The sequence below is a fragment of the Alosa pseudoharengus genome, unplaced genomic scaffold (assembly GCF_046254945.1).
Source record: "Alosa pseudoharengus isolate Yale_2024_CS ecotype anadromous, Long Island Sound unplaced genomic scaffold, YU_APseudo_1.1 YU_APseudo_1.1_scf_7, whole genome shotgun sequence".
Classification (NCBI taxonomy): Eukaryota; Metazoa; Chordata; class Actinopteri; order Clupeiformes; family Clupeidae; genus Alosa; species Alosa pseudoharengus.
The window spans coordinates 16,799,968-16,813,754 of NW_027468859.1; the positions used below are offsets into that span (position 1 = coordinate 16,799,968).

A 13,787-nucleotide genomic window follows, 5' to 3' on the forward strand; every position below is an offset into this window, starting at 1 on the left:
GGTCTGGCATTGTTCCATTGTGGAGCAAGTATGCTCGCCCTAGATTGGGAGGACCAATCAAATCTGAAAACTTTGGCCAAAGTTGAGATGTGGGAAAACTCGTGGTTTCACTTTCATCAAAGGAAAACAGCGCTGTTGCATTGCGACATGTTCCCTCGTTCGTTTGAAATCTCTGATTGACCACCTGTTCGAGGGATTTGCGACAGCCTTTCCCAGTTTGTAGCATATATATGGAATCCCGTTTGCGCCACATAAAAAAAAAAATTCTGATCTGATCTATTATATCTCATTATTGTGAGATACTATGTCATTATTGTGAGATAGTATCTCGTTATTGTGAGATACTATCTCACAATAATGAGATACTATCTCACAATAACGAGATACTATCTCAGAATAATGAGATACTATCTCACAATAATGAGATACCTATCTCACAATAATGAGAAACTATGTCAGAATAACGAGATAATATCTCAAAATAACGAGATACTATGTCAGAATAATGAGATATCATAGATAATAAAAAAAATCTGATCTATGATATCTCATTATTGTGAGATACTATCTCGTTATTCTGACATAGTATCTCATTATTGTGAGATACTATCTCATTATTCTGACATAGTATCTCATTATTGTGAGATAGTATCTCGTTATTGTGAGATAGTATCTCATTATTCTGACATAGTATCTCGTTATTGTGAGATAGTATCTCACAATAATGAGATAGTATCTCATTATTCGATACTATCTCACAATAATGAGATACTATCTCGTTATTGTGAGATAGTATCTCACAATAACGAGATACTATCTCACAATAATGACATAGTATCTCACAATAATGAGATATAATAGATCAGAATTTTTTTTTTATGTGGCGCAAACGGGCTTCCATACATATAAGTGTTCAACTGAATTATTTTTAAAAATGGAGGGGATATATGCTGATATCAGTTTTTTTTCCTAATAGCTTACCCTACTATGTATCTCTTAGATTTCGCTAATGAGTGTTGTAGGCTAGGAGTTATTGACGGCACTAACTTTTACAAAAGACCAGAAAACAATCTTAAGGCATTTGTGGAGAAGAAGGATGGTTTGTGTGTTTTCTTCCTACACCTCACGGTAAGCTATTTCGTTGCTCTGATTGGTTAGGTCTATACAATTGAGTGCAGAGGCATTCTCCCCCCTGTATCGGTTGAAACACGCCCCATAATTACGTCCCAATAGAGCAGTATCAGACTCATATTCTGACTAGAACTGAGTATGACTGCGTCAGGCTACTTCAGTGCATGAGTGTGTTGTTGTTTTCTTGCAATATCTTTGTAATAAAAAGTTATCGTTTCATATTCCAGCTGTTATTCAAAAAATAACTTTTAATATCCCTCATTAAAACATTTAATATTTATTGTGGGAATGATCACAAAGACATGCACATTGCAAACCTACTAGAATGGGTGCTGAGAGTGATCCACATACAAAGTAGCTTCTGTTGAAAGATTTTATTTGCAGTGATTTTTTGAGCCAATGGCTCTTCCTCAGACTTGCTATATCAGAAGTGTCATCCCTTAAGACCATTGTTTTACAGAGCATCTAACACATGTACAGAGAGTATGATCTTCATAGCTAGCTTCAGCTAATATTACTGTAAAGTGTGTGTCATATATTACTTTTGCTACTCAGACTTACTGGGATAGTTGTTGTGGAACAAACAACATATTATATCAGCTGTGTCATCCCTCAAGAACATTGGTTTACAGAGCATCTGGTACATGAAGTATGTATCTTATTATCTTAATTTTAACCTCAGAATGTTATTTCAACAATATATTTATGACTGCTGCTTACAGGTCGCTAACATTACTGTATAGTACGTGTCAGTGTCATAAATGACGATTGTTTGAAAGAGTTTTTTGCCCCTACAAATTAGCCTACGTAATAGTTAGCTAACACTAGCTAACTAGCTAGCTAACATTAGGCTACTCTGTCCTACATTCATAATTATTATGTTGAGAACATAGGTTATCATGTATCATCAAATTACCTTTTGTAGTTAGATAACAACACTACCTACCTTGTAACTTCCTGTTTGGCGGCTTCATCGCAATATTTTATTGGCTGTCACGGGCAAACAAAGTTGAAATTGAAAAATCTGACAAGTATCGTTTGTGCGGCTTGGTCAGAAGATCATCTCCGTCAAGTTCTGTGAAAATCGGATGAAATTTGTGACCGCTGAAACTTTTCGTAGAGTTTGGACTAAATCCAATATGGCGGAGGTCCAATATGGCGGAAAGTGACATAAAAGGAGTCATTGAACTTAGGTCGGTCCAGGGATTCCAACAGTGCTTGATTTGTGAAAATCGAATGCACTGTTCAATGGTCACACGAGTGATCATGGGATGGTCCTGAATCAGTGCGCGGAATTTCATAACTTTAGACCCAACGGTTAAATTTTCGGCCAAATTTTGACCCGTTGGTGGTGCTAGATGGCTGGGTTTAGAGATACGTAAATTAGCGTGAGTGGTCAGTGGAGTGTCCCGAAACTTTCTGCCAAATTTCAGCACCTTTTAGCCAGGCGTTCTTATGGGCTGCCATAGACTCCAATGGCAGAGGAATAATAATAGGAAAAGCTAGTAACTCAATAAGTGCCTTCGCAGCTTCGCTGCTAGGCCCCCAACAATAAGAGTGCTGCTTTCAGCAAGCACACTTAATAAGGAAAAGCATTGCAACCTTTACCAAGACCATGGAGAGAAATGTCATAAAGGTATCTAGTGACATTGGTGATGTTCCAGCTGAACTACACACCTTAATACATTGGATAAAGGTTGGGCCTGCTAAAAAAGCTGCAAACTGAAAAGAAAACCATAGTTGTTGACCAAGCAACACTGACGGTAAGCCAGAATATCATGTATGGGTTCAAATCCTGTGCACAGGTAAAGTACAGTACATGCCGAGCATGGATCAGTATCATTCAGATCACCCCAAGAACGAGAGAACCCCCAGGTTCTGGGGCTAGCACTGTCTGTCCACCATGACACGCAACAAGAAGCTGATGAATCTTCTCAGTGCTCATGGCTACTCTGTTTCACAAAGAAGTACCCTTCTCATGGAAACTGCTTTGGCTAATGCTGTTGTAGAAAACATCAAAGCACACCAAGGCCTCTATGTACCACCATTCCTGAAGAAGGGGACCTTTGTGTTTTTTGCAGTAGATAACACAGACTTTGCTGAGGACACTCCTGATGGAAAAGGCACCACTCACAGAACGATCACTGCAGTGTACCAGAAGGTTGATCCTTTTAAAGAACCTGTTGCAGAACATCTGATCATAGGTGATGCACAGAGTCTATCAGCCACTCCCTACCATGTAGAGATGCTTCACTGTGACAAGCCAAAACCGCAACTTACCAAGAGGTCAGAACAGTTTGCCATCAGATCTCAGAATCCTATCAGCTGACACAGCTAGGATGGGTTTTTGCATCTGTTTTATCAAGACAGAAAGCAGAAGAAACTTCCAGCAACATTCCAGGCCGGGCAGGATACAACTCACTGCTGTCTGAAAGCCTTCCCTTGACACAGGTTGGAGCTGTGCCACTACTCCCAGAGGTGGCACACGAGTGGTCAACTCTGCTGACTGTGATCATGCAAGCAAATCAGCTGAGGAAGTTGGCAGTTGGGGAAGATCACCCCACGGCAGTGGCGTAACTATAGTAGGTGCAGCAAGTGCAGTCGCACCAGGGCCCGTGACCTCCCGGGGCCCGTCGCTACCCCGCCCTGCCTCCTTTTTTTTTTTTTTAGAACTTTAGAATGTTAGAGCACGGAGAGTGAAGCGTCACTTTGACGATCTATCGGAAGATGAGCGCTTAACCGATGCAGAGAGATACTTCAAAGTGCAGGTATTTAATGCAACTCTGGACATCATAATCAGTCAGCTCTCCCAAAGATTTGCAAGTATGCGGGAAACTTGTCATGTGTTTGAGTCTTTACAGCCTATGATCCTTCAACTCGCAGGTGATGATGAACTGCTTGAAAAGGCAAGACGTTTGTCAGACCATTATAGCAGGGACATTGCACCGACATTCCCAACACAACTCCTCTCATTCAGGTCTTGCTTTAAAGCAGAGATTTCACAGAAGTTTTTCAACTTGCCAAAATGCTGGTGGTAGATTATGACAGTGTACACTGTCCACATTCCACATCCACATTCGGGGAAGTGTGTACTCATGTTGTTTCTGACATTGCCTGTGACTGTGGCAACAGCTAAGCGATCTTTTTCCAAACTCAAACTTATTAAGACCTATACCTAAGGAGCAGCATGGGGCAGGAGAGGCTCCGTGGGTTAGCTATCCTGTCCATTGAAAATACGAGAGCCAGAGCATTAAATGTTGGGAACATCGTTGATGCCTTCTTCTAATGGCCTAATTCACGCATATTGGGGATTGTATGCATATGAATGATTTTATTTGGTTTCTGGACGGTTAAATAAGTTAGGCTACATTAAGTTTTGTTTCTGCGCAGTGCGAGTTTATAAGCAAGCAATCTACGCTTGAAGTTTCAGCAGAGGGTTGAAGAGGCGCATTGAGTGTTCCCATAATTCCATGCGAGTTGATGTTAATGCAGTAATATTAGATTACCCTGGCCTGCAGGCTGTTAATAAAATTATTGTTTAATGTTTTCACATGTAATGGATATGTCGTAACTGTAACTACTAAACTACTTCGGTGGCTCAGGCCCTTTGCATTAAACAATTGAAGTCACCCTTAATGTGTATTGCATGTATCAGAGCTAATTCATCCTGGGCCATAGTTAGTCGGTAGCCTATGGGGCCCGAGTAGCGCTCTCGCACCTGGGCCCATCATTGGTTTGTTACGCCACTGCCCCACGGTCATTACCTTTGACATGGCCCTCAATGAGAAAGTGGTGAAGCTCCTAGATGCCAGACCTGTCTTGAAACAAATGTTTTTTCCCAGACTGGGTGAGTTGCATGTCGTCATGGCAGCCCTCAGAGCTCTTGGTGCCTCCATGGAGAACTCGGGCATAGATGATGCCTGGGTGGAAGCTGATGTGTATGGTCCTGCCACGACAAGGCAAATCCTAAGATGTACACACTATAAGCGAGCTCTCCATGCCCATATCTACTCATATGTAGCACTCTGAAATGGCTCTCCAAGAGTTCTTCAAGGACAACTCAAAACTGAAAGATGTGTGCCTGAAGGCTACAGAGAGAGTAGAAGCTGCCTGCTCTGAACAGAAAGACAAGAAGGCTGAATACATGAAGCAAGCAAACAGCACCCTCCTGGAAGCCTTGACTACTGCTGAGGTCATCACAGCATTCCAGAAATGGAAGGAACCGAAATCCCAGAATGCAACGTTCAAGGCTATGATGAATTACCTACATTGTGTGGAAACAATCCTTTCCTTTATAGCGGCAACTCAGATTGCTGATCTGGAACTCCAGCTACAAGCTGGAGAAGCACTAAGCAAGCTGTTCTTTGCAATGGACAGCGTCAAGTACAAGCGACTCTGGCCAAGATACATCACAGACATGCATGACTTGAGGACCAATCACCTTCTGACATGGGAGGAACTACAAGCAGGCAATATATCAGTTACCAAGAGTGCCATTCCCTTTGTGTCTGTTGGGGCAGACCATGCATGCGAACACCTGAACAAGCTAATGAAGATTAGCTCTGGGATCATTGGCATCTCCAACAATGTAAAGTAGGAGAGAGGCCGCAATATGCAAATGTAGTGAGGCAGGGGTAGAGTTTCAGGTTTTAGTTGTCGACTACGCCACCTAGAGGAGTTATGCTCCCCCAGGAATTAAATAGTAAGGTGGTATGCTTAAATGCAGCCTGGGCACCCACTTCCTAGTTATCAGATTTACAGACACACAGGTTCATTGCAATTATGAGACAGACGGAATTCTATAAATCAATAAATAATTGTCTTTATTGTATTTCAAGAACACATCAACCCGAAGAGAATGGCATTTAGAGGATACGTCATATGATCATTTTATTTTGACAAGACAGAACATTTCACATTATGGATACTCCCATAGACAGGACAAAACAAATAATTAAATACATGGAGTGGGGCTTACCCAGGGGAGGCAGGCTATCTGGACTGGGGTCAACAGGACCACACATGGAACTCTGGATACACCACAACCACCCAGGTGCACGCTACACTGGGAATGCACACAGTGAAACACACACATGCAAGATAGGCAGTGTTATAATGTAACGGAGTACAAATACTTCGTTACTGTACTTAAGGAGAAATTTCACGTATCTGTACTTTACTTCGCTATTTAAATTTATGTCAACTTTCACTTTTACTCCACTACATTTCCTAGGTTAAATGTATACTTTTACTCCGTTATATTTCCACTAAGCATCTTCGTTACTCGTTACTAAAACATAAAATTAGAAGAAATGTGTGCGACTGCAATAAGGGAGGTTTGGCGAATCACTGCTCCTAGATTGCATTACGCACGCTACGCACTCTATTTCAGCGCTTGTTTGTTGCTAAAGGAGGAGGACGCACAACTGAAACCGCCATGGAAGCACGAGTTGGAGGACTGGAGGACCTCCCGTTATCATAGACGACCACCCAGACGATAGTGGTGAACTCGGTGAACAGGGTAGTGGTGAAGATAACGTCATACACCCGTGGCCGTATTTGCAAGAAACGTTTCTGTACATTGGCAGCTTTCTGTGAAGCTGAACACTCTGCTACCTGCCTATTTAGCATCGCAGGACTTGTCTTCAGTCCAAGAAGAGTAAGACTGAATCAGGCCCGGGGTGGGGAATCGGGAGAATCGGGAGAATTCCCGGTGGCCGCTTCACTTTTGGGCCGGTCGAGGAAAAAAATATTGACATTTGTTACTTTAGTCTATCTTTTCAGTAGGACACGCTCCGCATGTGCATGACACCATACATGTGCACGCTTCTGTGCATGACACCAATGCAATGCCTCTGCATGGGTTGTGTAGCCTACGTGAGGGAGTTCTCCCCTCCCAAAAAGAGTTGGTTGGGTCCATATAGCCCGTCTTTTCCAAAAAGTTTTCTCAGATACGGATAGCCGAGCCGGTCCTACAGTAAACACAAGCGTCAGAAAGAATGGATGGTAGAAAGAGGCCAGGAGAAACTGAGCAGCAGATCAACCAGTCGACCACTGAAAATGATGAGCCCGAAATTAGTGATTAGGAGGCCATGATTACAGGGACAAGTAGAGAGGATAAATTAAAGTTATTTAATGTAAGAAAGAGCAATTACCCTACATGATAAATATGCCTTGTTTGCTCAGAAGAGGGTGTAGTAAAGGAGTAGGCTAAATCACCAAACAACAATATAGCCTACCCATGCAAAAACATGTAGCCTAAATATTAGTTCAATATGCCTCTTTGTGGAAGCGTGGGATAGGCTACATTTCAAAGGCTTTCTTTCTTTCTTTCTTTCTTTCTGTTTTTGTTAACTTGTGGAATAGTGGAATATTTTTTGTTAAATTCTCAGTTGAAGTGAATTATTATATAACCTTTACTGTACACATTTGCTGAACCATGGTAGTAATAAAAACTACAGGATAGTAAGAGCTGAAATGTTGCTTCATTTATCCAATTTCCACCACTATGGAAAACGTTGGACGGTCTTGGGCCTGAAACTCCCGGGCACTGAATCTTGATTTGATGAGTGAGATTAAGAAGATATGGGAACCCTGAATATGTTTTATGCTTTACTTCAGTATAAGAAAGCCAAAATAAAGTTCACAAAAGTTAAAAAATAAAACCGCTTGCTTTTTACTTTTTACTTTTACTTCAAATACTTAAGTACATTAAATATCAGAAAATTACTTTTGATACTTGAGTACAGTATATATCAGATCCTTTAAGACTTTTACTTAAGTAATATTCTAAAAGGTAACTTTCACTTCTACCAAAGTCTTTTTCTAGTACGATACTTGTACTTTTACTCAAGTATAGTATTGCTTTCTAGTATTTTATACAACACTGAAGATAGGATACCCACCACCAGGTGACAAGCCTCCCTGCGGAAAGACCCCAACTTCTGTAACAAAAAGGAAACCATGAAACACAGACACAATATCACACCAATGGGTCAAGAAACGGGTCTAGATCATGAGAAGCCAACAGATGCTCTCACCGTCTGAGGGGCAGTGAAACGAAGATGTAAATAGACAAGCGTATAATTATAGTAAACACACCATGCACAACTGCAACAGAAACAAAAGGGGCACCACAAAAGCGCCTTAACCACTCACAGCAGACTTTGTGACAAATACAGACACATGCCCATGCAATTAGACGAGACTTGCCACTGGTAAGACATATAATGGGCAAAATAACAAAGAAAATAAACAAACTAAACACAACGCCAATGACACGCTGACAGTTTCCAACAACAGACAAAGACAGAAATAAACCAATACAAATAACACATACACAGGCCCGCATGCACACACAAGCGGTGGGTTACCGTAAGAGGACTGTACCAGCACGCACGTGTATTGTAAAGTATTAGTTGGTGAACTAGAGATCCACTCCAATGGATGTAGCCAGCGTACAACCTGCTGAGAGTGGGAAATGGATACAAAGGTTAATGCTACTAACTAGACTATAAACTAAAACATATTTATCAAAGTAGCCAACAGCTGATGAAATGCGATTTCCCTGCGATAATGGACGCGTATTGAACTGGGTGACCAATCTGACCATGAAACCTAGCAGAGGTGAGCAATGCAGAAAAGATAAACATAATTGCCTACAATTGAAATGGGAGCTAGGTAATAGGGCAGTTACGTACCAGCAGATGACAACAAAACCCACACACTCCTTAGCTCACGAATCACTAACTGAGTTGCAAAGATCAATCGCTCAACGCCAACTCCTGGCAGCACCACTCCCAACAATGGGTCCCTATTACGAAGGGAAAGTTAACGACTGATCACATATTACAATCATATTATTACGTATTAAAGAACATGAGTATTGAATTTAATTTGCGCTGCAGTGTTGCCGAGCTGAACTGTCATTTAGCCGTATATTCTGCGTCGATACCACTGGGATCATTCTGATCCATGCATGCGCATTATGGAAGGGAGGGGGCGAGTCCCCGTGTGTGTGTGAGAGATGCGAAGTTGAGATCAGTTTGCCACTGCATGACACAAAGAAGACAAGATCTATATGAAATAGTATGTGGCGGTCACAAATCGTATTAAAGGGAGCATCAATTTTACCTCAACACAATGCCGGCTCTGGCCGCAAAGCACAGGAGCTCTTGCTCTGTCGCCTTCCTCTGTGTTCAGAGAGTGCCAGCAAATTATACCCCTTCCCTAGCTGACCTTTTGAACACCTACACCAGCATTTCAAGCTGTATTCCCCTGCACTGACCCGGAGCTCTGCAACTGCAAGCCGTATTCTCCTGCACTGACCACTCGATGGTGTTTTATGCCCCCAATGTCGACTTCCAGGCAGTGCTGCCACCGTCGACTTAAAGGCACCTTATCCTAACCCTAACCCATGCCTAACCATAGCGCCTTCCAGGCAGCTCTGACTTTTAGACAACGTTGGGGGCATAAAACACCTAGAAACTCACTGACCCCGAGCTCTGCAACTGCAAGCTGTATTCCGCTGCACTGACCCCGAGCTCTGCAACCGCAAGCTCATTGCCCGGCTCGTGTTCGTTAACCCTCAAGTCTACCCATTCTTTTAGGATTGGTGCTGCCATCACAGCGGTATATGGTGGTCTTCCCAATCAGGCTGCCTAAATTAATTTTCCCGCTGAACGTTCCGACTTCCTGGCCAGGGGTCCCAACATTACTGGCTTTGTTGGGGTGCTCAGAGATCTCACCAAATGCTGCCAGCGCAGCCAGTCTGGTGAGATCCGACAGAGCATTTCGGGACCCTGGCCAGCAACCTTGCCAAACATGCTATCTCCACTTGATGACACTTGATGATTTGCTACGTATATGATACCTAAATATCTTTCCCGCCTGATGATGCCACAGGCTTGGCGTGGATCTCAGATTGTCTCTCTGACATACCCAGTTGGATAAAGGAACACCACCTCCAACTAAACCTTTCTGAAACTGAACAGCTGGTCTTTTCAGCCAAAAAAACTATACATCACATCACAACCATACATCACATCACATGTAAAAAAGTGCAAGTGTCATGATTGATGACCCAGACTGATATCATGAACTGCGTATGTATGACACGCCAATGGCCACTAGCATGTTATCTAACGCATAATAGCATTTTGCCATGTTTATCAACACCATAACCTAACCATAACCCTAGAGTGCGCCATATGGCGTTGACATACACGCGGAAGTGAGATGATAAGTGAGGTGTATGTTTACGCAGCGTTGGCATACACGCAGATAGCTCAAAATGCGTGCAGATAACACGCCAGTTGGCTATTTTTGAAGTGGCTTGTATATTTACGCAAAACCATGATATCAAGTTGGATGACCAGTTAATCTTCTCTGACCATGTTGCCACCCTGCCGCTTCTCACTATTCAATACAAGGACAGTCAGGCCATGATGAGCCAACTGGCAGCCAGATGTGGGTAATCAAGACTGGGCTGCAGGGTTCCCACAGGTCATGGAATTTTAGAAAGTCATGGAATATCAGGGAATTTTGTTGTAGCAGTTTATCATTTCTTGCCAAAATACATTGATACAAATTTTCTACGCATAATTTGTGTATTATTTGCTTATTAGCTTTACTGCTTGCTTGAGTAGCCCAACTGTGTCTATTCAATGCCCATTTATTCATCTCCCGCTCTAAAACAGTAAAAGATTCTTGACTGCTACACGGGTGCTCTGAAATCATTGGTCGGTATATTGTACCATTCATTATATAGTAAGTCATGGAAATTAAAAAAAAAATGTTGTCAGGGTAAAGTCATGGAATTTTACAATTGGTTTAGAGTGGGAACCCTGGGGCTGGCAGCTGATCTGGCTGACTGTGGTATAAAAATCCGGGTTACGGCTGTATCAAGAGGACTGGGAAGGCTACGAGACACGTTGGGTTGGAGGACAAGTCAGATTGAGTTTTGCCTATGGCCTGGCGTGTAGTGGTATTGCCCTTGGTGCTGGTACATGTCTCTCACCAGTGACGATTGGAAGGTTCTGGAGCTGCCTGGCTGGAGCTGACGAGCTGAGATTCGAATGCAATCCACACTGAAGGGACTTCCGTCCTCTACCTCTGTCTTCTACGATTTTCTCCTCCTACCACACTTTGACTTGTACTTATAATGTCGGCACTCTTATCCTCTAGCAATAATAGGCTACTGACAAACGCAGTAGTAATTCCTAGCTAAGATCTCCTCTGCATAAATGAATAAATGTATACGTGTAAATGTATAAGTAGCCGCATCCACAGAAAATGACAATTATGATGTATTGAGACAAACTGTGTGTTTAATAGTACAGTATGTGAAGTTTACAGTATGAGAGAATAAAAGACATTCAAAACCTTCCAATCACCACCTGGGGTCTTATTGGCACTACTACTGTAGAAGCTTGTTAACATGCCAGTATTAACTAGTATCTTTTTTGCGATACTGAGAAATGTTGTACTGTGAAAGGGTTTATTCTATTTTTGCCTACCTGGAAAACAGAACTGTATGGTGCCTATCCTGGATGGCTGGTCGGAGTGACACATGTTCACCTGACCTATACGTGACCATATCAAAATTAATTTGAAGATGATACCAAAACTAGTTGCCTGATAGAAAGCATACATTTAAAGGTGTACAATTGTTGCTTTTAACAGCCACACATTTACTCTAGATTAAACCTGATATGTTGTTCTTTATATTTATTTTTTTCCATAACAAACATGATGTAGAACAGATGAACCACATCACAGATGAAAACTTCTCTTCATAGTTACATAGTATATTGAGTTAACTCCTTTTGTGTGATATCTCAGCCTTGTAAGTATCTTCACCTGTGTTAAAACCTGTTTGGAAATGGTGCCATTAAGCCTAAATGCTTGCAGTCACTGCTGACTCTGTGACAGTGACAATGACTGTACAATAATAAGAATGTAGCACAAAGTATTTCAGTCTGATATCAATATGATTCTAGATGATTCCTGCTGAAAGATGGTACCTGACACAATGATCTGAAATGCTTGCCTGAACCAACTGTAAAAATAGGCATACACCAAAGGATTAACTGTGGAGTTTAAGTAACCCAGCCAACCAAATATTTCTAATACTAGATTTGGAACTCTATAGCCAAAGTGTGGATCAATTGAAAAAATAAGAAAAAAAGGAATCCATGATGTGATAAATACACTCATGATGATGGCTAGGGTTTTAGTGGCCTTCCTTTCTTTTTTAATAGTTGATGGCTTACCACTTGTATTTATATTTATTATCTTAATTGATCTTAACTGTCCCTGTACTACAACAAATATTTTAATATATATGAAGGCCAATATCAAACCTGGTATGTAAAAAGACAGAACAGATGACAAAGAACTTGAAATTAAACTGTTTAAAAAAATGCAACTACCTTCACACACAATACTGTTATAGAGTTCCTTTATACCTAAAAGATTTAACTCTAGAAAGACCAACCCAAAACCAAATATAGCTGACACAATCCAGCTGAGGGTATCCATTACTACGACAACAGAAATGGTTATCTTAGATTTATACAGTAAGGGTTGACTTATGGCATAGTATCGGTCAATAGATATCATGGTAAGACCTATAATTGATGCCATGCAACACATTATAGATGTACTTGTATGAATTTTGCAGAATAATTCCCCCATATACCAGCATGATTCAACAACTCGTACAACACTTGGGGGCATTACAATGACACCCACAAGCAGGTCTGCAATGGCCAGGGAGAGAATAAGGTAGTTTGTAGGTGTGTGGAGCTGTTTGAAATGGATCACAGTGATGATGACCAGCAGGTTACCAACCACTGTTATGATAGCTATAGTCCCAAGGAAAATATAGAGAGTCATACGAATAACAGTTGGATATGTGTACTTAGGACAGGAGTTATTCACAGACTCATAACAGAGAGGAATGTTGTCTGCAACTTCTGATTCATTCAAGGTGTTTCTCAGAGCCATCTTAGAGTTATTCTCTTCCTAAACAGAGACAAAACATACAGTGATGGTCAAAAGTGCTGAAGTTGACTAAAAAGAGGAATATAAAATCATCTTTTGGAAATTGATCTTAATGCCTTAAGTAAAAAAAATAGGAAATATCAAACCTTTTTATTTATGATACATTATTCATTCACCAATTTTCTTTGTTAAATGTACAGTTAAATAAAATAAATATTCTTTCTTCCTTAAAATACAGGTGTCATAAGAATTGGCATCCCTGTTAAATTCCCATAGAGGCATGCAGATTTTTATTTTAAAGGCCAGTTATTTCATGGACCCAGGATACTATGCATCCTGATAAAGTTCCCTTGGCATTTGGAATTAAAACAGCCCCACATCATCACATACCCTTTACCATACCGAGAGATTGGCATGGTGTTATTTCAGTTAGCCTATTAGCTGGTTTGATGCTCATTGAGCTCAAAAAGATTTAGGTGCCAACACTTTTGACCATCACTGTAGATGACTGAATATCACCATCACAAATTATTTAGTAGTAAGAATATCTGTTGGTTTATATTAATGCATTTTACATTTAGATTAAAAAAGATTAAAACTCATTGATAAATTTGTTATAATAATTTGTTTTAAACATTCTTATATGAAAA

General features: G+C 41.0%; 1 protein-coding gene across 1 annotated transcript; it reads right to left on the minus strand.

Annotated features, from left to right (window-relative positions):
• Nucleotides 1–12,105: 12,105 nt before the first annotated feature.
• LOC143109964 (trace amine-associated receptor 1-like) lies at nucleotides 12,106–13,140 on the minus strand. Its single transcript, XM_076272765.1, has one exon. It carries the CDS (start codon nucleotides 13,138–13,140, stop codon nucleotides 12,106–12,108), a length of 1,035 nt encoding a protein of 344 aa, XP_076128880.1.
• Between the last annotated feature and the right edge of the window lie 647 nt (nucleotides 13,141–13,787).